This window comes from Mus musculus, chromosome 5, assembly GCF_000001635.26.
Source record: "Mus musculus strain C57BL/6J chromosome 5, GRCm38.p6 C57BL/6J".
Lineage (NCBI taxonomy): Eukaryota > Metazoa > Chordata > Mammalia > Rodentia > Muridae > Mus > Mus musculus.
Window position 1 is genome coordinate 65,764,420 of NC_000071.6, and position 24,193 is coordinate 65,788,612.

The 24,193-nt window shown below is 42.2% G+C and overlaps 1 protein-coding gene across 14 annotated transcripts in view; it reads left to right on the plus strand.

The window, feature by feature from the left end:
* N4bp2 (NEDD4 binding protein 2) overlaps nt 1-24,193 on the plus strand; it is a 69,598-nt gene that overhangs the window by 3,910 nt on the left and 41,495 nt on the right. For 2 of the 14 annotated variants that reach the window (XM_030254611.1, XM_030254609.1), the window contains exons 2-5: nt 6,968-7,022; nt 11,166-11,244; nt 19,891-19,957; nt 21,591-21,942. In XM_030254611.1, coding sequence (XP_030110471.1) covers nt 21,714-21,942 — 229 coding nt within the window. In that variant the 5' untranslated portion in view covers nt 6,968-7,022; nt 11,166-11,244; nt 19,891-19,957; nt 21,591-21,713. Of the gene's footprint in view, nt 1-1,597; nt 1,674-6,967; nt 7,023-11,165; nt 11,245-19,890; nt 19,958-21,590; nt 21,943-23,633; nt 23,723-24,193 lie in introns of all 14 variants that reach the window. The other 12 variants (XM_030254610.1, XM_006504006.4, NM_001024917.1 and 9 more) reach the window with 8 other exon arrangements.

Below are 24,193 nucleotides of genomic sequence, written 5' to 3' on the forward strand. Positions count from 1 at the left end.
GGCGTCGCGGGAGGCGGGCCCTGGCGCGGGGCCCGAGGCCGAGCGAAGGCGGGCGCCGCGGCAGCTTCCCCGGCAGCTCCTCCAGCGCCTGGCGGGCCTCCAGGCCCCGACACACCCCTCCCGCCCCCGGATTCTCCGGGTGCCTTCCCGCCCCGACTTGACCTCGCGCCCCTGCGAGCGCCCCGCCGTTTTCCCAGGCCGAGCCTTGTGGGAACTTGGGCCGCCTGCCCGGGCTGGTAGTGCCCGTAGAGCTGTTTATTTACTCACTTCCAAACCACACGCACGCACGCTCGCTCGCAAGCTCACTCCACACCGGCAGGCTGGCCTCCCTCCGGGCGGGTGCGCCCGCGACCCTCACCCCTTCCCATCCGTAACTTTCCCTCTCGCTCTCCGAAAACCGGGCTTCGAGAGACGGAGTCAGACCGCGGGGCAGTTTATCCCGCTCGCGCTTTTGGTTACAACACTTTCTTTATTCCTGCCCCAAAAAGAGAGCGGGAAGAATTTTTTTTTTAACTCGATGCCAGCCAGATCGGAGGCAGGGCCCGCTGGCTTTAGGGAATCCTTCCGCACATGTCTTTAGGAGTGGGAGGTGGCCTTGCTGTACCGACAGGTTTGTACACACTCTTGCCATGCAGTGGTTGTAACGTCTCCATAGCACAGGTCTGGCTTGCGAAGGATTGGCTGCTTTTTCTACTCGGTGTCTCCGAGCCAATCAAGAAGCGCGGCTTGCCTGGAGACTGGTTAACTCAGAAAAGGTGGGGATTGGTTGAGCCTCCGAGGGGGGGAAAAAAAATCCCGGAGATAACCTGGCCTTTCAGAAAACAATGACTGATTTGCAGCTGCCTCTCCGCCCCCAGTTAATTTATTTCTTTTTAATACAGTACCCTTCGATAGCACCATTCGCCTTTTCTTTCCTTAAAAAAAAAAATCACTTCTACGGTTGGCCTTCAAATTAGCTCTCAGATGCAACTCGTTCGAACTCCAGTGGTTCAGTTTTCACAAAAATAATTTTTACGAAACATAACAATGCGTTTTTGTGTGTTGATAAGTGTGGTTCAGTTTTCTTTCAGCCGATTTTTGTTTTGTTTTGTTTTGGTTAAAGGTCAGTCAATTTTCAGTTACTATGCCAACGTATTATTTAAATGTTCTGCGGAGATGGGGGTGTGTGTGTGCTACATGGTGGAGGTATTGGGAAGAATTAGAAAGAAATGGCTGCTGCTCTTCTGCAGAGAGACAGCGATTTAGTTAATGAGGAAAACAAACCAAAACAGCAGCAGCAGCAGCAACAACAAACTCAACCTGGAAAGCAGTAACAGACCCCTGTTTCCTGCAGATCAGTGTACTGTACTCTCAGAGCTTTCTGTTCACCTGTTGGCTTTAGTCGCTGTCAAGTGGCAGTACTGAACGTAATAGGAAAACCGGCTTAAGTCATGGTAAAGGCATTTATCTTATACACAATTAGAGGCTAACTCCTATCAACGTAGGTGTGTTTTAAAAAAGAAATTTTTCTTTTAAAATGCCATGATTTAATCCTGTTTCTCTGAGTCTTTTGATATGCAGAGGAAACTTTTTTATTTTTATTTTTTATTTTTTTGAGGTATGTTCTCCATATATATTCCTGGTTGGCCTCAACTCAAATATCCACCTGCTCCTGCTTCTCAAGTGTTTTAAAGGTATGATTAACTATACCCAGCAGAACCGTTTACTTTTTATTTATTTATTTATTTTTGGTTTTTCGAGACAGGGTTTCTCTATGTAGCCCTGCTCTCCTAGAACTCACTCTGTAGACCAGGCTGGCCTCGAACTCAGAAATCCCCCAGCCTCTGCCTCCCGAGTGCTGGGATTAAAGGCGTGCGCCATCATGCCCGGCAGAACTGTTTATTAATCAGCTAGAATTTTAGAAAGTAAGTGCCTGCCTATCTTCTCGGCCTTCCCTTTAGCTTTTCCTATGTAGAATCATGTAAGTTTGAGGCAGAGCCAACTGTCAGGCTGAGCAGTGAGTCTCAACATATATCTCTTAAGTTCCCTTTAGAGTAGTTTATGTAGGAGTTGAGATTGAAGTTTTCTTATACTCCCCCTTGCAGATTAATACATTATTTTTATTCATCTTTATGGTAATCAAATCACACACTTACTGATGCCCAGCCTGTCTTAAGGACTTAGCATTCCTTGTGTTTAATCTGCCTCACTCTGAAATTTGCGCTCACTGTTTCACCTTTGCTTTACAGATAAAAAATATTCAAATTGCTAAAAGTCACCCAAGCGAAGTATACATGAGGGTTCAGGGAAACCTATACTTTTTTTTTTTTTTTTTTTAAAGCTTGCTTTAATTTTTTTTAAAGATTTATTTATTTATTTATTTATTATATGCAAGTACACTGTAGCTGTCCTCAGACACTCCAGAAGAGGGAGTCAGATCTCATTACGGATGGTTGTGAGCCACCATGTGGTTGCTGGGATTTGAACTCCTGACCTTTGGAAGAGCAGTCGGGTGCTTTTACCCACTGAGCCATCTCACCAGCCCGAAACCTATACTTTTATGATACAAATTTACCTCCCCGCCCCCTCTCTTTATGTATGTGAGCACACTGTTGCTGTCTTTAGACACACCAGAAGAGGGCATTAGGTCCCATTACAGATGGTTGTGAGCCACTATGTGGTTGCTGGGAGTTGAACTCAGGATCTCTGGAAGAGCAGTCAGTGCTCTTAACCACTGAGCCATCTCTCCAGCCCCAAACCTCTCTTTTTTTTTTTTTTTAAGATTTATTTATTAATATGTGTAAGTACACTGTAGCTGTTTTCAGACACTCCAGAAGAGGATCTTGTTGTGGATGGTTGTGAGCCACCATGTGGTTGCTGGGATTTGAACTCTGGACCTTCGGAAGAGCAGTCGGTGCTCTTACCCACTGAGCCATCTCACCAGCCCCCAAACCTCTCTCTTAATACATTTCTGTGGACCTTTGAGACTAGAACTTTTTTTTTTTTTTTTTTTGAGATAGGGTCTTACTATGTAGGCTGCCCTGAACTCTATGTAGACCACGCTGGCCTCAAACTCATATAAAAGTCCACCTGCCTGTACCTCCCAAACTAGGATTAAAGGCTCACCCCACCATGTCCGACCTAGATCTTTTGATACCAGATGACTACATTTTCAAAGATATGTTCAATTATAAGATAATTATTTTATGTGTCAGTATAAAAAATTACTCCCAAGTGAAGTGCCGTGTCATTGATTGTAGGGTCATGCACCAGCATGTACAAACGGATGGATGTATGTGGATAAAATGAGATGCTCACCTGGACAGCTTTCCTTCTAACAATTTAGTTTCCTTATATATAAGGATTTATAATTTTTAAAATGATGAAGGGTTTTGGTTCCTGGGTTTGCTTGTGTCTTCTGGCCATTTCTCACTGAGTTCTCCAGCCTAGCGCAGGTTTTGAGACTTGAGAAGAAAGGCCTTGTGAACACTGGGAGCATTTTTCCTTCTTATCCCACAGCTCAGAGCTCATTGCCTTCCAGGGATTATTGGTGCTCCTAGACGGCAGTTAATTGGCTCTCTGAACACACATAGCTTAACATCGTAAAAGAATGCTTCATTGATTGCTGTGGGTTATGACACCAACAAGTCAGCTGGATTCTTAGGATTACTGATAGTGGAGTTACCGGTCAGAAGTCCCACATTGTTCTTACTGAAGCTGGTTACTGTGGTCACTAAAGAGCCAGGTTCACTAAAAATCGCTAGACTGTCCACCGTCAGTCCTTGTTCTAAATATGGATTGTCGGCTCCTACTCTATTTTTTCCCACTTTGGACATGGTATCAAGGCCCAGATTGACCTTGAATTCATGATGTGGCAGAGGTTGGTTCTAGGCCTTGCTCCTGATAAGAACTACTGTGTATTAAATGTATCTGCCAACGTCCAATTGATGATAAACTGTAGTAAGAAGTCTGAAGCCTAGAAATAATTCTGTTTCAGAACCTAAATGGTGGCAGCTCTGGCTTGAAATCTCAGGACTTGGGAAGCTGGGGCAGGAAGACTCACAAATAAGCTCAGGGTGGTTCTGGGCTGTGGGCTACATAATGAGTTCCAAGCCAAGCCGAGCTAGAAATCCTACCTCAAAAAGTCATAAAGGGGGCTAGAGAGATGCCTCAGCAGTTAGGAGTACTGGCTCTTTTTCCAGAGGACCTGGGTTCGATTTCCAACACCAACATGGTCACTAACAGCTGTCTGTAACTCTGGTCTCAGGGGATCTGACATCCTCTTCTCATCTCCATAGGTACCAAGTGTACTTGTGGTACACGCTCATCCATGCAGGAAAAACATCCATACACATTTTTTAAAAATTGGGTAGAAGGATGGATGGAGGGAGAAAAGCAATAAACCGATTATCAAAAAAGTTGATACAGTTGCCCTCTACATTGCCCTGGCAGTCCAGCTGGCTTCATGCTCAAAAATATCCCCCTGCCTCTGTCTCCCAAGTGCTGGCATTAAGGTTGTACTCTACCATCCTTAATTCATATATTTTAAGAAGGATATTTAAAAGGTGTTTCTGCTAATTAAATTTAAGAATGAATTTGGGAGATAGTGAATAGAACTTAATTTTTTGATTGTTTCCTTTTTTCTAGATGGGCATGGTATCTCATTCTTGTAATCCTGGTATTGGGAAGATGGGGCAGGGGCGGGGGGGCGGCACTGCAGATTCAAGGCTGGGCCAGTCCGTAGTGATATCCAGGCCAGCTAGGGTTCTATATATAGTGAGATCTTGTCTCAAAACAAAAACAAATCACCACCCCCCGCAAATCCCAAACACAAACAACAATAAAAACCCCACCAAAAATCCCGTCTTGAATGTCTGAATCTATGTGGAATCCCTTCACTTCTGGCCCTCTTTCCCCTGGACTTTCTGCTGACACAGCTTTGAGATGTAGGTAGTATTTGCGGTAACGTCTTCATTCTTTCCTGTGCACTAACTATTTACTAACAGTCTCCATAGACGGGGGAGCTCTGGAAGGCTGGTATTGAGTCTTAGCATCATTTCCAACACCCTAGGGCAGTGGTTCCCAACCTTCCTAATGCTGTGACCCTTTAATACAGTTCCTCATGTTGTGGCAATCACCAACCCTAAGATGATGTTTGTTGCTACTTCATAACTAATTTTGTTACTGTTGTGAATCGTGATGTGAATATCTGATATTCATGCAGGATGTCTGATATGTGACCCCTGTGAAAGGGTCTTTCAACCCCAGAGAGACTGCCACCCACAGGTTGAGGATGGCTGTCCTAGAAGAATGGGAATATTAAATAACTTTTGGTGTTAATAACAGATACTTGTCATTAACAAAAAGTGTTTTGTGCTGTCATCACATATGTTCTGATAAATTTGTAAATTGATAGCCCAAAGATCTTTTCTGGTAACTGGGCATCTGTCTTAATGACATGTCTATTTGGATATTTCTTTCTTTTTTTTTTTAAAGATGTATTTATTATGTATGTATTATATGTAAGTACACTGTAGCTGTCTTCAGACACACCAGAAGAGGGCGTCAGATCTCGTTATAGATAGTTGTGAGCCACCATGTGGTTCCTGGGAATTGAACTCAGAACCTCCAGGAGAGCAGTCAGTGCTCTTAACTGCTGAGCCATCTCTCCAGCCCTGGATATTCTTTCTGATAATTCAAAGTCTGCATATTCCAAAACTAGTCATCATCCACCGTGCTATCCTCAAACCAGTGAGTTCAGAGGCTCGCTCTCCCTTTTGCGTCTCTCTTTCTCTGGAAAGATTAAACTAGGTAGTGCAAGTGCATCCCCGCTTGGCGGTACATGGGCCGATCCTTGTGTTCCTTCTCATTTCACTTGTACTGGATCACTGGGCCTCATTGGGTTATTTCTGGAACAATCTCTTGGATGTATTTGTTATCCTAGTGTTGCCATTGTATTCCACTGTTGGGATCATGGTTGCTCTAATAGCTTCCTGACTTGTCATCCGTGAGCAAGTATGGTTGTGGGTTTTTTCCCCTTTCATTGCTTTCATGTGCTAGATTTAGCTTTTGGGATCTGTATAATCTGACTTCAAATTTACTTCATCCTCCTGTGTCTTTCCCCTTCCCCTCAGTGAGCTAGTCTTAGTGATTTGCAGTTTTTTTTCTCTAACATGCCAAGTTCTTTAAATCTAGGCAGTCTTACGAAACCTTTGTCTGTCTTGAATGCCTCTTTAATTCCATGGTTACCTGCACTTTGTTTGCTAAGTCATACTTGTTTGCCATGTCTCAAGTGTGGGCGATGCTCTACTAAAAAATCTTTGACACAAAACTGGGTTACACAAGCCGTGTGTTTCCTTAGTACTCTGTGTTCTCATAATCACACTAATTGCTAGCTTATTCGTCATTTTACCATGTACTGTTAAAGGTATAACAAAGTGTTTGAAAAGTATGATCTGATTTGCATTGACTCATAGTAACAGAGCAATTAGACTGTAATTTGGGAGTTTACTCAGAAGAGAAAGAACAGAGATAGATATTGGATCAGGTAGATGGACATTTTCTAAGCCTGACATATAATTTATATCCTTTCAGTTTTCTTGTTATTGGGGGCACTTTGGAGTTGAAGTGTTGGAAGTGGCCTGTGGGGGTGGGTTGGATGTTGTTGGCTCATATAACAATATAATAGAAGCTGTATGATGCAGGTAGTCACAGGGTGGGAATTGGACCATAGCCGGGCCTTTTCTGGATATCCAGCACATATGGGCCTCATTCCTCTTTCTGCTAAGGATAGGACCTGGTTCCTAACTGCACAGGCTCATCTATTAGTTTCATGTTAGTGCCTCTCTGTGCTATTTGGTGACACTTTAGCCTGGGTTCTCTTAATGGGAAAGTGACCCCTGGTGGAGCAAGGGACGGGGAAGGAGTTCTGGGCAGACATCCATTGCTATTCATAATCACTTGTCTGATTATACATTGGTTCTTGTAGGTACTTTATTTGTGGGAAAGAGATTACGGACCTGAATATTGCAGGTGCTGAGATGGTAAGTCTACTGTTTAAAAAAACAGCTTATATTTTTGGCTTATACTAGCATATAGGATATTCATTGAGTTTTTGTTTGCTAATAACATACATACTGGCTTTTATAATAGTAGTCTAAAGTGAATTCAAAGGTGCTAAGATAAAGGTATGCCCAGAATGCAATGAGAGTTGAATTGAAATCAGACTTCGGGAGAGTGGGTGACATTTGTAAAAGTTAATGGAGCTAGGGAATATTGCTTTGATGTGATGTAGTGCATGTATGAGATAGACACATTATATTGATTTACCTCCTGATAGAAGCACCTGATATATGTAGATAGATGCAGATGGAGTAGAGAGAGTGTGAAGTATAGGAAGAAGATGCTGCTAGGTTGAGGGACCAGATCATGAAAGACCTTGAATGCATTTCCAAGGAAGTGGACCATGATTCTGAAAACCATAGAGATGAGGAAGACTTTGTTTTTAACATCGAGGCACACTGGAATAGCCATGTGGCAGTGTGTCAGGCACTTAACTATTGGATTTTGGAGAGACTTCCTAAATAGAGTCAGTTATAGCTGTTGAAAGCATGAGCTTGGATGAACCAAGGAAAGGTGGGTAGAGGAAAGGCTTGTTATGTGACAGAGCCCAGGAGGAACAAGGACATGAAAGAAGTGCGCAGAAGAGCTGCCTCTGAATGAGGCTGAGTGCCGGCTGGAGAAGCCCAGTGGGAATCCGTGGTACCCTAAACAGACCCTAAACAGAAGCTGAAAACTGCAGATAGATAGTATCAAACCTTATGTTTATCTTCTTTCTTCACCCCATGTCTATTAAAAGACTCCATGTGCAAAGCATTCTACTGACGCTTCGGTATATGTAAAATATGCTTTGTTTTCATGATCTTTTAGTCTAATTAGGAAATAAATAATGGATGAATAAGGAGAAAGGGATCAGTGAGATGGTTTAGAGGGTGAAGGTCTTCATGCCAAGGCTGATGACCTGAGTGTAATACCAGATCTCATGTGATGGAAAGAAAGCATAGATTGCTGTTAGTTGTCTTCTGACCCCACATGCACAGCATAGCATGCACATGCACACATACACACATCACATGAAATAAATAGAAAAAAATCTTGAGGAGAAAAGAAGTTGGAGATATGGTATGAAGGTGATGGTAGAGGAAATGAAGTTCTGTTGGTATGAGAGAAGACAAGGGTAAATGATGGCGGCAGAGAGAATCACAGTGAGTGAGGGAGAGAATCTGGATTGTTTGCTAAGCCATGCTCATGCTGTTGTTTGTGGGTGGAGGTACTTTGTGAGAGTGAGAATATTATTGAGTGCAGAGCAGTGAAGTATGCACTGTGAAACAAACTTTGAGATGGTGTGGGTATAGAGCATAACAGGAACCTACCTGGAGGCGGGTGCTGTGGCATGCATGTGGAAGCCCTTCTGGCACCTGGGGAGGCAGGAAGATCATCTCCACTACAAAGCACGTTTTAGGCCAGCCTGAACGATGTGAAATGTTGTCATGGGGTGAGGGGAGGGAATGAGAGTAAATATCTGACTGGAAATATGTTGAATAGCACATAGAAAATTCTGGGTTCAGTCCTCAGTACCACTAAAAATAAAAACAAACAAAAACCTAAGTAGAAGTATAAAAATAGATACTCAGGATGGAATAATACATACTGTTCTATTTAAGAAGGGTTCTGGCTCTAAGGTAGAATGCTTCCTAGCATGTTTTCCCATGTATATATTAACACTTGTGATAAAGTGTAACTTACGGGGCTGGAGAGATGGCTCAGTGGTTAAGAGCACTGACTGCTCTTCCAGAGGTCCTGAGTTCAGTTCTCAGCAACCACATGGTGGCTCACAACCATCTGATGCCTTCTTCTGGTGTGTCTGAAGACAGCTACAGTGTACTCATAAAAATAAATAAATCTTTGAAAAAAAGAAGTAGTATAACGTATGAATACAGTAGGACATGAACAACAAGACTGAATAGTAAAATAGGAAATGGTGGACAACTCCAACAGTATACTGTAATAATAAGTTATATGGATGTGTTCTCTCAGGTTACACCGTTGGGGCTGGAGAGATGGCTCAGTGGTTCTGCTCCTCTGGAGAACCTGGGTTCAATTCCCAGCATGCAAACGGCAGCTCCCAGCCATCTGTAACTCCAGTTCCAGGAGATCCAGTGTCCTCTGTGGGCACCAGACATGCATGTGGTACACAAACACAATATAGGCAAAGCATTCGTATTTATTAAAAACTATTGAAGGATCATACTCATACTTGCTTTGTGATATGAGGTCACACAGTCACAGGGGCCTTATGTGATGAGATGAAGCGAGGAAGTCATCGCTCTTGAGAAAGCAGCAGGCTGCTTTGTTCACTGAATGGGAAAGAGCTGGTCATATGCACTTATGAATATATATGTGTGTGTGTGTGTGTGTGTGTGTGTGTATATATATTTGAGACAAGGTCTTGCTAGGTAGCCCTGGCTTGTCTTGGATTTTTTTTTTAAAGAATCATTTATTTTATGTATGTGAGTACACTGTAGCTGTCTTCAGACACACCAGAAGAGGGCATCAGATCTCATTACAGATGGTTGTGAGCCACCATGTGGTTGCTGGGATTTGAACTCAGGGCCTTTGCAAGAGCAGTCGGTGCTCTTAACCGCTGAGCCATCTCTCCAGCCCCTTGTCTTGGATTCTTTTGAGCAGTTTGGATTTAACCTTGCAGTGTTGTGCTGCGAACTGGGATGGCAGATGTAGTGTCATATCTGGCTTCCAGGGAATGTTGTGAGTAGGGAGGAAGGATTTATTACATTTGGCCCCCTTGCTGTGGGTCTATGGGGAGGCATGGCATCAGGTTGACTGGAGGAAGGGGTAGACCTTGGTTTCTCATTCATCTCAGTAGGAGGCAGAAAGAGACAGAGAAGGGCTGAAGACAAGATACCCTTCATATGACATGCTTCCGGTGAACTGCTTTCTAAGGTTTTTACCAAAACAGCCCTGTTTTAGTGATTTTAGTTTTAGGTTTTTTTTTTTTAATTTTGTTTTTCGAGACAGGGATCTCTGTGTAGCCCTGGCTGTCTTGGAACTCACTCTGTAGACCAGGCTGGCCTTGAATTCAGAAATCCACCTGCCTCTGCCTCCCGAGTGCTGGAATTTTAGGCGTGCGCCACCACTGCCCGGCAGTTTTAGTTTTTTAATCATTTATTTGTGAAATAAAAAATGAGATTCAAAAGTGAAAATCGGCTGGCGAGGTGGGGCGGTTCTTAGGAGCACTTAGTACTCTTGAGGAGGGCCTGGGTTCTGTTTATAGCACTCAGGCGGCAGCTCACAGCCACCCACAACTTTAGTTTTAGGGGATCTGATGCCCTCTTTGGGATCTGTAGGCACCAGGTGTGCATGTAGTGGGCAGACATACATGTAGGAAAAACACTTATACATGCTACATATACTCATTAAAAAAAACCTTAAAAGCAAATTTAATTTTTAAAGGTAAAAACTGGAACACATTAAAAAATGATTTGTTCTCATTTTATTTTCAATCTCTTGACTACTGTAAAGACAGTAGCTCGCTGCTAAGTCAGGGATAGGCTCAGGTTGGACTATGGCCGAGGGTTAGAAGGGCGGCAGAGAAGGAAACTCAAGGTCATGGATGGAGCATGGGGAAGGGCAGTCAGGCCCATTACCCGGTCTAAGGAATAGTCCAAATCACACTCAAACAAGCAGAGTGAAGTATTGCATTTTCATTACTGGTTCTCTGTGATAGTATCTTACTTAGAATAAATGCTTAGCTTTTGTTCTTTATAAAAAAATTTTTCAAACTGTAGTGGTCACTTCTAGTTGTGTCAAACTCTTTCTTCTTTTTAGTAGCTTTCAACTAACAATATCATATACTCCCAAATGTTTAATCTATTTTAGATTTTTGTTTAAAATTATAATTTGAATGCTGGGCATGGTGGCACACACATGCCTTAAATTCCTGCACTTGGGAGGCAGAGACAGGTGGATCTCTGTGAGTTCCAGGCTAGCCTAATCAACAGAGTAAGTCTCGGGGCTACATTTTGAGACCCCATCCCCCAAAAGATTGTAAACTGATTTTATTGTGCCTTATAAGTATATTTTAAATTGCTTTTTATTATATTTTCTAGTAAGAAGACTGCTGTAGAGTCGCAGATGACAATCTTTGGCCTTCCTAATCACATGAGTATTGTCAATGCCAGCCAGACAGTGAGTACTTCTAAGATTGGGGGTGGGGTGGGGGAATATTTTACATATAGGTTTTCAAACTTCGATTTACATATTTGAGTGATTACAAGAAAAATCATGAGAAAGCAAATTTCACATTTTTGTTACTAGGTATTTGGAAGGGCTGTGGCAGCTTAATTATTGGTGCCCTAGTTTTTCCATTTAGTGACTGTTTGAGTCTCTCCTTAAGACACCCCCCAACCCCCCATACCCCTTGGTTATTTGAGGCAGGGTTTCTCTGTCTAGCCCTGGTTGTCCTGGACCTCTCTTTGTATACCCAAGATCTGCTGGCCTGCTTCTGCTTCCTGAGTGCTGAGATTAAAAGTGTGCCACAATGCCCCTCCCTACATATCACTTCTTTATCTTTTTTACATAATGTTAGCCATCTATACATTTTGCATGTGTCTTTTTTATGTGTGGAACCATGTTAACAGTTTCAGGTTATGATCCATGTTCTCAAAAAACACATTGTTATTTTCAGTTCAGGTTTCGTTGCTGTGAGACACCATGACCAAGGCAAGTCTTATAAAGGCTAACATTTAATTACAGTTTCAGAGATTCAGTCCATTATGGTCATAGCCAGAAGCACGGTGGCCTATGGGGATAGCATGGTGCTGGAGACTGAGCTGAGAGTTCAACATCCTGAAGACAGCAGAGGGGCATTGAATTCCACACTGGGCGGAGCTTGAGCATAAGCGACCTCAGTGCTTGCCCCATGGGGACACAGTTCTTCCAGTAAGGCCACACCCCCTAATAGTGCCACTCTTCAAAGGCCAAACATTCAGACACATGAGTTCACAGGGGCCATTCCTATTCAAACCACAAACATGTTGGTCAAGGAGATGAACATCTACAGGTGAAACTGAAAGTTACTTTTTGAGTGGATACCTGTAGGCCTATTTTTCCCTCTGTTATTTTATTTGGGGTCTTTTATTTATACCTCCCTTCCAACCCTTATCCACACTAATCCTTTCCAACCCCCCGCCCCCAACACTAGGTAGGAGAGAAAGAAGGTTAGAGAGGAAAGGGGGTGTGTGTAGGTCTCTTTAAATGACTTCCTGTTGAATAAGGGCATTGAGTTCCTTGGGTCAAGTCCAATCTTCATAGTCAGGATATCTTTAACTTCTTCTTGTGAAACTACAACAACAGAAACCAGCAGCAGCCTCCTCCTCCTTCAGAGCTCCTCAGAGTTCAACTGTCTGAAGCTGTCCTGAGCGTGGAAATAGTCAGCTGTAGTGGATGAACTGATGAGGCAGCCCCATACCCCACACCTGGGAGTAAAACAAAAGCATGTTACATCACACAACTGGGCTTTTAGAGAAACCAAAGTTCTCACTGCAGACACCCTGCTCAGTCACTTTCTCCAGGGTCTGCCCAAGTGGTGTAGGGAGCATGGTGCTCTGTGCCGCTCGGTACACAGTCTCCAGTGTTGAAGATGAGGAGCTGTGTCAGCACTGGGTATTGCTCTGGCTACTCTGGGCTCTATGGGTCAGTGACCGGGGAGACTAATCATGTATAAATCATGTCTAAATGTATTACAGAGAACACAGGTCAGTGAGCTAACAATGGAGATGAGCATTGCAGTAAGTAGGGTAGGACTGTAAAGATGGTGGAACTTGGAACAAGAGCTACATGCTGCTCAGCTACACGCTGGCTTTACCTTGACAGGGTGGCTCAGGTCTCTGGGGTCTCCAGAACACCTTTTTTTCAATGGCTGCATAATACTTAAAGGGTGCTGTTGCCATCATATAACTGTTCTGTTTTCTACTGATACTCAGGGTGTCTTCACTTATTAATTATTGTAGTTTTTATGCTATGTAAGTATATGTTAAAGATAATTGGTTTCTTTTCTATAAATCTGTTGTTCTTTTCTATAAATCTATAAATCTTGTCTGTTTTGGTGACTTAGTCTTGGTATCTCCATGAGACTTTAGTATCTGCCTTATCTTTATCATCTGGTATGTGTGTATTTTTGGAAAGGATTTGCCAGGTAGCCCAGGTTGGATTTGAGTTGAAAACCCTGCCTTAGCTTCTTTGTGTCCTGGGATTCTGAGATTGCAGGTATATGACATAGAGTATGCTTGAAATTATCTTTTATTTGACTTAATCTTTTTTTTTTTAAAGATTTATTTATTTATTATAAGTACACTGTAGCTGTCTTCAGACACCCCGGAAGAGGGAGTCAGATCTCATTACGGGTGGTTTTGAGCCACCATGTGGTTCCTGGGAATTGAACTTCGGACCTTCAGAAGAGCAGTTGGGTGCTCTTACCCACTGAGCCATCTCACCAGCCCCTATTTGACTTAATCTTAAATATTGGGCTGAATAGATGGCTCAACCATTAAAGGCTAGGCTCACAACCAATATGTGTATATATATATATATATATATATACATTTTATTTATTTTATTTTTTTTTTATATTCTTCTTTCCAAGACAGGATCTCACTATGTAGCCCTGGCTGTCCTGGAACTTAACTATGCTCTATGAGGCTGGCCTCAAATCCTCAGATCTACCTGCCTCTACCTCCTGAGTGCTGGAGTTCCAGGCATGTGCCACCATGCCAGTGAACTTCTGATCCTCCTCCCTCCATCTCCTGAGTGCTGGGATTAACGGTATGTGCCACAATGCCTGGTGGATGACTGATCCTCCTGCCTCTACCTTCCTAGAGCTGTGATTGCAGGCTTGTGTCACTACACCCAGTTTTATACAGTGCTAGGAATCAAGCTCTCATGTATTGTGCATGTTAGGTGAGTACTCTATAAACTGAGCTACATCTCGAGCCCCAGTACTTTAGCTCTTTAAAACCATTAAAAAGGGGATCTTTGGGAGTATGATATAGGATGTTGCAAGTTTAAGACCAGGTTCATCTACATAGCAAGTTTGAGACTAACCAAAGTTGATTATTAAGGTAGAGGTTTTGGGGATGTATATATGAAATTTATGTATAGTATTATTAATAATTAGTAGTATTATTAATAATTGTTTATTTGATCCAATCTTTTCACATTTTTTCATAGTACATCAAATTTTATCTGTCCTTTCTATATCTTTTTAGAATATATTCTCTTATTTAACATAGGTCTGTATGTGAAGAAACTATATCTTGCTTTACAACTCATGGATTTAAGAGGCTCTCATTATGGAGAAAGGATGATACAAGATTAGATGCTAAATGAGTTAAATATAAATCACTTATAGTACAGAAATGAGACTGATATAAATTAGATACATAAAGTAATTGAGATGTTTATCTGTGTTTTTTATGCATTGGAATTTCTCATCTGTATTAAATATTGCTTGGACACTTCTCACATTATGTATGATCGCTTTCTTTTTTCTTTTTTCTTTTTTGGTTTTGTTTTGTTTTTCAAGACAGGGTTTCTCTGTGTACCCCTGGCTGTCCTGGAACTCACTTTGTAGACCAGGCTGGCCTCGAACTCAGAAATCCACCTGCCTCTGCCTAACCAAGTGCTGTGATTAAAGGTGTGCGCCACCACTGCCCGGCCCCAAGTTCACTTTTAATTACTCACATGATGGCTCACAACCATCTATAACTCCAGTTCCAGGGGATCCAATGTCCTCTTCTGTCCTTCTTGGGCATTGTGCACTTACATTCAAGCAGGCAAAATACTCATGCATATAAAATAAAATAAAAATTTAAAAAAGAATGATTAGACTAAGATTTTTATAATAAAAGTAAACATTAAAATTTCCATCATTTGAAAAGTTATACGATGTATTTGTATCATAGCTTTATGCTCAGTAACAAAGTGAATGAAGTGTTGTCACAGGCTACATCTTAGCTTGAAAATGCTTAGTGAAACAAAGCCAACACCAGTGATAAGAATCCTTATTGGCTGGTTCCATTTATACCGTGGCCCTGAATAGGCAGTCTACAGACAGGAGCTTTGTGGTTGCCAGGGGTGAGAGGATGGAATGGGGATTAAGTGCTTATTTTACATAAGAGGATATGTCAGGAACGTTCTGGAATTAGATTGTGTTGATGGTTGTACAGTGTAGCTGGTCTTTCTATTTCTACTCTGTGGGTTCTTTCTTTTTCCCATCATTTATCCCCCCAACCCCCATTTCATCCCCTATCACCAGATAGGAGAGAAAGGATAGAGGTGGGGGAGAGAGATCCTTGAATCTGATTTCTTCTTGTTTCTTCTTTGAGCATGACTCTATACTACAACCAACCTCCCTGAACCCACCAACAATCACCAACCCTGCTTCTCAGGGCCCTAGCATGTTTATGCCCTCTGAAAATTTCCCAGAATTCCAAACATCACACAATCACAGAAGTGATCTGCAGCTGGCAAAACCACATGTCTGCCAGAGCTAATCATAATTAGCTGCTTTGGACAGTCCAAAGCAGCCCTACATATGTACCTACACCTGGAGTTAAAACAAAAACACATCCTTATAATATTTCTGTGTTTTTCTAAAGAAACCAAAATTCTAGAATTGCATTACAGTTCAGCTCTGTAAATATACTGGAAAACCCCTGCATTGTGTACTTCAAAATGGAGAATTTTGGACTTGGAGAGTGTCACACTTCTTAGCATATAAGAGGCCCCAGGCTTAATCCTTTGAGCCACAAAACCTAACAAACAAGCAAACAGCCAAGCAATAAGTAAAATTGAAAAAAGAGGGAAGGGGCCAGAGCGGTAGCTCAGAAGTTAGGAGCACTCACTGCTCTTGCAGAGGATCTGGGTTTGGCTCCCAGCCACCCACACTTACAACCACCTGTAACTCTCGCACCCTCTTCTGGCTTTTGAGGGCACCTGAACATATGTCACCATATAGATAACCAAGTAAATAGATACATAAATCAAGAGAAAGAAAAATACCCCCAAAATAAGTGGTTCTCATCATGTGGGTTGTGACCACTTTGGGGGTCAAATAACCCTTTCACAGGAGTCACCTAAGACCTTTGGAAAACATAGATATTTGCATTATGATTCATAACAGCAAATTTAGATTTAGGAGGTAGCAAAAATAATTTTATGGTTGGATGCCACCACAATATGAAGAGCTGTATTAAGGTGTTGCAGCACTAGGAAGGTTGGGAACCACTGCCCAAAATAGTGAATCTTATGTATCTATGTTTTAATAAAAATGATATTAAATAGATAATTAGTAGCCTACACACTTAAAAGTATGTTCAGATGAGAGAGGATGCTATCTTTAATCCAGGTGGAGGTAATAAGAATTGATTGGATTGCCAAATGTATTTTTTTCTTTTTTGATATTTTTTTTCAAGACTGGAGTCTATGTAGCTTTGGCTGTCCTGGAATTCTCTATGTAAACTGGGCTGCCTCTAAACTCACAGAGATATGCCTGTTTCTGCTTCTCAGAGTGCTGGGATTGAAAGCATGAGCCACTGTGCCTGGCTAACAAATGTATTTTGTAAAGTGCCTAAGAGGTGTGTGTGTGTGTGGTGGGGAAGGAGTTAAGAGCTGCTGCTGAGGTAGCAGCTTCCAGTCCTAGCATTCTGCCAGTGAAGCTAACACAGGTGCTAAGGGATAGCCTAGGAAGTGAGACATTGTCTCAAAAACAGTAACAACAAAATGACTCTTGTGGTTTGGTTTCAGCAACTGGAAATTGCCTATAGGTGAGATTGTATACATGGCCGTGTTTATTGACTACAGTGTGTCTGAACAAGCACTAGAGGAAGATTTATTCAGTTCCTCATTTCAGAGGTTTTTTGTTTTTTTATCTGGGCTCCTTTGCTTCTGGGCACTTCTGTGATGAGGCAGAACATCATGGCAGGAGCTTGTGGGGAGCAGAGCACTTTCCTCCCTTGAGTGTAGGAGTCAGACAGGGAGTCGGGAAGAACCAGGGGCAGGAGAGACTCTTCATGTCACTCCTCTAGTGGCAGTGAGCTACTTCTGCCTCTTCTAACCGAGTTGGCTAGGTGCCTTCAGAATCTGGTCTCATCTCAGGATTGGATCTACTGGCTGGGCATGAAGCTCGGTGGGGAGTTTGATGTCAGGCCGGGAAGAGTTGCTGTTGAGATACTAATTTCTTAGCATGGTGCTTGGCTTTTAAAGCTGTTAAGGCTGAAGAAATCACCAAAGAGTAGGTGAGGCACAAACAAAAAGAGGTCTTAAGACTAAATAAAATCTAGCATACTCCATTGTTTCCTGGGGAGATGACACCCTGAGAGTGGAGTGTCCTCAGGAGACTCTGGTCTCGGGAGGGCTGAGTCGGCTGTGAAAAGGTAAGCACTGAGAAATGCACGTGTTTAGATTTCCTGACCTTTCTCCTCTCCTTCCTTTCCCTTTGCTTACCGCCAGGGCAGCCTCATGCAGACTGGATAAGTGATATGCCACTGAGCTGGCTCCCTAGCTAGATTCATTTCTAATATAAACAACTATAGATCGGGGCCAGGGGCGAGCACCTGTTATGTGAGCTGGAAGACCGAACTCAGTCTGTGGGACTCAGCGTGAAGGTGGAGGGAGATAAGCAGGAAGTCCACCATGTCATCTGACCTGCACACAAGTACTGTGGCCATGACGTCAGCCTTGCTAAGTTACCTGACGAACTCAGTACTCAATAGATTGTTTTGGACTTTTGTCTGCACACAGAATATGCAAATGATAGTTCTGTATGTGTATTTCATTTTTCTTAGACCCTGTGCCCCACTCCCCAACCCCCTTCAGCTTTTGGAGATCTCACCTGCCTGTCCAGAAACTCAAGAGCTCTGTCTGTTACACCTGGCTTTTTCTCTTAGAACTTTAATTTCCTTTTCAGCCTTACATGCTGCCTGCAATCTCTGGTACAGTGTAGTAGGGAAGTTTTGGTAGCAGAAATCTGCTTTTCTGTTTGCTGAGGGAAAGCTTTCGGCAGCTTACAGTATGAGGCACTTCACGGTGCCTCCATCACTTCCTGTCCATCTCCAGTTTGGGGGAGTCCCATGAGCACCTGTGGGTGCTTCTTAGCCTTGTGCTCGGTGGACACTGAGTGGATTGTGTTATTTCTTTCCTTTGTTTTGTTAATACCTGGAGTTGTTTTGATTGATTTTTCAAATATTAAAAGACTTCATATTCTTAATAAACTGATGCATTGGATTCTTTTATAGCACTTAAGTGGTTAAAGTGTCCAGAGGGCTCTAGTGTTAAAGGCTTGGTCTTTAGTTGGTAGACATGGACTTTGAGAGGTGATTGGATCACAACGGCTTTGGTGTAATCAATGGATTAATTCACTGATCAATTCACAATTTGGCATTAATTAAAAAAGGTTGGAAACTAGGAAGTAGGGCCTAGTTGGGTAGAGTAGGCTCTGGCGTCAGCAGGCAGCACTCTGTCAAGGCATCCCTTGTGCTTCTCCTCAACTCTTCCTTCCCAGATGCCAGCGGGCAGCAGCCTCTTCTGCCACTGTTGCTGCTGTTGGATGCACCTCATCTTAGCTCCATGGCAATGGAGCCATGTGACCAAATTAAGACTGGAGCCATGATCAACCAATTACTCTTCAATAGTTTATTGCAATGACTTTGCCACAGTGATGAAAAGTGTAACAGGGCTGTGTGGAGCATACCTTAACCTCTAACCCAACCCTTGGGAGGCAGAGGCAGGATGGTCTACAGAAGTTACACAGAGAAACCCACCCTGTCTTGAAAAAACCAGAAAGAAGGAAGGGCTGGTGAGATGGCTTTGCAGTTAAGAGACCCGACTGCTCTTCTGGAGGTCATGAGTTCAAAGCCCAGCAACCATGTGGTGGCTCACAATCACCTTTAATGAGAAACAAACAAACACCTTGGCTGGAGCAAGCGTGAGAAGGGAAGGGGGAAAAAAGAAAGAAAAACCAGAAAGAAAAAAGACGGAAAATTATAGCATGTGTTATTGTTTGAATATGTTCCCATTAGTGAGATTTTTCTATAATTTAAAAATGTAAAGATTTAGTGACTTGGCAGGTTTCATGGCTTTGCCAGTGACCCCAGGCTTCTCCTGTCTCTTTCCTTCCCTGCTGTGGGATTATAGGCAACAGTGCTCTGCCTAGCTCTTTATGGTTCTCAGGCCCAGAGACAGGTCTTGATGCTAGTGCTGTCTGCATTACAGACTGATGGGTCTCCCTAGCCCCAGACTTGCTCTTTTGATTTAGGGATCAGTCATTGCTCAGGTGCCAAGTGTTTGAAGATTTCCTCTTGCCTTTCTGTTACTGATTTCTAGTTGTCTCTCTGTGGCTGTAGCGCATACTTGATATGCTTTTGGAGTTCTTTGAAGCTTCTTAAGATTTGTTCTCTCATGTGGGTTATGGTTTATCGTGGCAAGCTTGTGTGTGGCCACTCAGGAGAAGAATGGTCCATAAATGTTGACTAGCTCCTTAGTGTGTAGTAGTGAGTTCTGTAGCCTTGGGATTTGCTATAGTTGTTCTCCAAGTTGCTGATGGTATAGTATTAAGATTTTGACTATAGTGAATTTTTTTTACTTTTTTTTTTTTCCTGTTTGTAGTTACGTTTTGGATGCATAGACATTTACTATTTTTTTTTTCTGGTGAATTAGTCCTTATTATGACCTCTTCCCCCATTCCCCCCTCCCGATAATCTTTGCTCTAAATTCTACTTATATCTGATATAATATATAAAAAGTAATTTTCTTTAATTTTAATTAATTTAAATTTAGGCACATGTGGCTGATGGCTGTCATTACTGGAAGGTGAAGGGAGCTATGACCCAAATGTAATTGAAAGGTAAATTTTATAGTATGTTAAGAGATGCTAAGGACAAACAGTGATTAGCCTGAAAGTGGAGATTGGGGCAGAGGGAGTGGGACTTGACTTTGATTTGGGTAGTCAGGGAAGCAGTTCTTGAATACGACACTTGAAAAGAGGACAACATTTTAGAGTGAGAATTATCCGTGCCAGACCCTGATCCAGTCAGATTTGAGTTTAGACTAGATGATAGGGACTCTGGTGCAGTGGAAACAAGTTAGGGGTAGGAAGGTAGGTGTGTGATTCATGGTCATCAGGCCAAGTAGTTAAGGTAGGTTTGGGGAGAAAATGTAAAGATGTTTTCAGAAATTTTTAATAAATTATTAATTTTAGAGATGTTAAATTGGAGATATTTATTAGATGTATCTAAATAGAGAAAGCAAGCAGACTGTGATCTTCTCCAGATCCATGAGTCTCTGCCCTGTGGAGCATATGAGTAGGAGACACATAACTAAATATGTATGAATAACATACTAGAAGGTAACAAACACAAAGAGAATCCAGGCAGGACATGACGTGTGTTTTTTGAGGAGCGTGAGGATCCAGCTCAGTTAGCAGAGCTTGCCTAGCAGACATGAAGCCTGGGCTTGATCCCAGCACCACACAAAGCTGGAGGTGGATGAGAGGGCTTGGAAGTTCAGAGTCATTCTTGGATACCTAGGGAGTTCAAGGTCAATTGGGCTGCATGAGACCCTGTCTATGGGGGAAAAAAGAAAAGAAAGATTTTGTTGTACCGGATGAACAGTGTGGTCATATTTGAGTAATAATGAGGTGGTGAGAAAATCCATCTTCTAGATTCCGGGTCGAAAAGTAGGTAGAGGGAGCCAAAGTGTAAGGGTCCCAGTGGGAGGAGAAACATTGGAGGAGGAGCTAAAGAGCCAAGAGGCTAAGTGTGCTTCAAGTGGCAAGAGCAACGGGACAGTTAAGGGACGCAGTGCCAAGATGGCAGTGATCTGGATGGCAGCTGTTTTAAAGGCTCTATCCTGAGTGAGAAGGGAAGGTAGGGACACTTTAGCAGAAGGGAGGTATCAGCCGGCCTCTGGCTTGTTTGCTAAGCACACTGCTGGAGCAAGAGTGGGTGCGGGGTGATTGGTTGGTTAGTGCGACCTAGTACAAAGGCTGTGATAGTTTAAGTCTGGCGATAAGGAGCCATCGCATTCTGTCTACACTTGAGGAATCACGTCACCAAATTGTCCTACCACTTGGATGAGAGGAGGCAAGGTAGGGTTATTATGTTAGCTGAGATGGAGATACCCAGGAGAGTAGGTTTGGAGGGAGTGGTCAGGAGCTCAGTCTTGGACATGTTAAGTTCTTGATGCCTATTAGACAGCTGAACATCGGTGTGTGTCATAGGCATTCTGATAATGTTTATGGGTCCTTTATGTTAAAAGAACGAGTAATGGTATTAAAACAGTATATTAGATATTTTGAAATATGTTATGTTGTATTATCTTAAATTTTAACATGTTCAATCCTGACAAAACTGGAGATAAATTGTTTTTGGCTCTGCTGCTAGAGTTGGGTACTTTCTTAGAGTTATGTGGATACCGTTCCACCTTAGGAGTAGAAATGAACGTGTAGTCTGAGCGTTTTTACTTGCTTTCTGTTTTAGGTTCTATTACTACTGGATTTTCAAGAATTTTTAATACAATTTTTCCTTTGAATTATGATTTAAATATCAAAAAATCTTTAAATTTTTTTTAAAAAGGGAAATATTTTAGTTTTGGAAGTCAGAATGCCAAGGAAAAGGAAAAATCTTGGGGGAAATCCTTTGCGGAAGACTGCAAACTCTAAGAAAATTGTCGTATCCCGTGTTGCTAGTCGTGAGGAGCCAACCACTACTCTTCCTTCCGTGTGTGAGACAAAAGTTGATCAGGAAGAACTCTTCACCAGTATCTCAGAGATGTTTTCTGCTCTGGATCCTGATGTAGTTTATTTGATGCTTTCTGAATGTGATTTTAAAGGTGAGAAAAGTTTAGTTTGACTCTTTGAGTCTTATAAGAAGACCTCGTCGTATTCTGTGCCTCAGTGAATGCCAATGTAGAAAAATGATATTATTCTTGTGTTTATCACATGTTAAGAATCTTCCAGGGACAAAGATGCTGTTTGTATCACTAGGGATATGAAACATAAAGATGGTTTCTACTATAAAGAAATGTACACTTGTAGATATAAGATTCATGAATATAAATATAGTCCACATTTTATCCTCTCTTCTATAGACAGGTTGGTGCTATTTTCATCTTTGAGTTGTTTTTCTAACTTGTTAATGAAAAATAATAAAATGTATCTTACAGGGTAGGATTTTTTGGGGGAGGATTGAAAGTTTATTTTGTTGTTTGATGTTGGTACAGACTTCAGTGTCGTCTGCTATAAAGAACCTGTCACTGTTTAAAAGTATGTTTGCAGGATTATCACCTGGGTAATATAGCTTTTGGCTATGGTTATTATAAGATAAATTCATTCTAGATTTGACTGTCTTGATAATGCTGGACAAGCTTATGATCTCAGTCATTGTGTGAGCCGTGCAGTGAGCATTTCTGCCCTGTCAGGGACATATTCTGATATATACCCAGGTTTCAGTAGTGCATCTGATGCTCAGAAAGGATAGCAGTGATTTGTTGAACATATGTGCGTAAAGCAGTGGTGGAGACAATCGTATCATCTCATGTCCTAACACACTTACTTCTGTTTTTCAGGATCTTCTGTGCACCTTCTCTGTAAATACTTGGTGTAATGAGTAGTTTGAATGATAGCATTAACGGCACTAAAGCAAACATTCTGCTCTTTAAACGTAGTGCAGTGGCGCTGTTGTCAGTGCTCTCACATAACCAGTGCTTGTCTTTATAGCCAGCTGTGCTCTCTCTCTGGTGCTTCCCTAGTGTTCAGTGAGTTGTATTAAATTTATTCAGAGCATTTCAGTGAAAGTAGCCATTTTCTTCTGGCCTTTCCTCTTGGTCCCAAAGCTTTCCTGTTGGCACAGGCCAAGAATAGTTTTCCAGCCGGGCGTGGTGGCACACGTACTCGGGAGGCAGAGGCAGGAGGATTTCTGAGTTCGAGGCCAGCCTGGTCTACAAAGTGAGTTCTAGGACAGCCAGGGCTACACAAAGAAACCCTGTCTCAAAAAACAACAAACAAACAAACAAAGAATAGTTTTCCAGCCTTGAAAAGACAGTGTAGTTTACCTTCCAGGGAGGCGTTCTGGGTTGCAATACCCACAGCCTCTCAGTACTGTGAATCATTAAGATTTTAATAGGAATAAGTTGTGCCTTTTTAAAATAGAGAATAATGTTGAATATATTTATATTTGAGTTTTTCTTATATTTTATAAATTATTCATTTAGTTTTTAAGGTTGCTTTTATGTCATAGTTTTCATTTTTCCCTGCAATCTGTTTAAGACTTCCCTTTATGATAATTACCTTTGTATTTTGGTATTTTTACTTATACGGCTTTTCATTATAAATATGCTAGTTCTTTAGTTGACCACTTTAGGGTTTTCTGCTATGTAGTTTTTTTCCTTCTTGTGTTTGTGTTTTCCCTTCACCTTGTCTCAGTGTTCTGCAGGGCTTCTTGCCTCTGCAGTTGTGCTCTGTTCTCCTGACTGACCTCTTTGCCAGGCTTGCCCCTCCAACCCCTCTTTGTTTTTCTCTTAAGGGAACGTTAACTGGGTCTTACTAGGTGCCAGTCCTTGTGCACAGCACTTCTCATGGATTATCTCATTTAACCCCACAAGAGCCTCCGAGGTAGGTACTTTTGAGTATCGCCATATCACAAACAAGGAGATGTGCTGAGGGAAGTTGGCTCATTTGTTTGAATCCTGTCAAGCAAGTAGATATTTAAATGAGGGTGCTTTGACTCCAGAGCAGAGCTGTGCCCTACAGTGCTGTGCTTCTTTCCATGTCTATCTTCCTTAAAACAAAAATAGGACACAGCAGAAACAAAATAAAAAAAGGCATTCAGATTTCAAATGCTTAAAAAGTACTTTCTTTTCTTGTGATGCCTGTTATCAAATGGAGGGCCTCAAGCATGCTGGCCAAGGCCCCATGACCCGGAGCAGCACCCCTAGCTTCATGCTTGAAGACCTGAGGCTCTCTGTCTGTGTTGCAGCCAGAGCTCAGCATTGGAGTCACATACACCGGCCCTGTTACTGTGTGACTTGGGTCCAGTTCCTATCCCTTTTTTGAGCTTCATTTTCTTTTATGTTTTCTAGGATG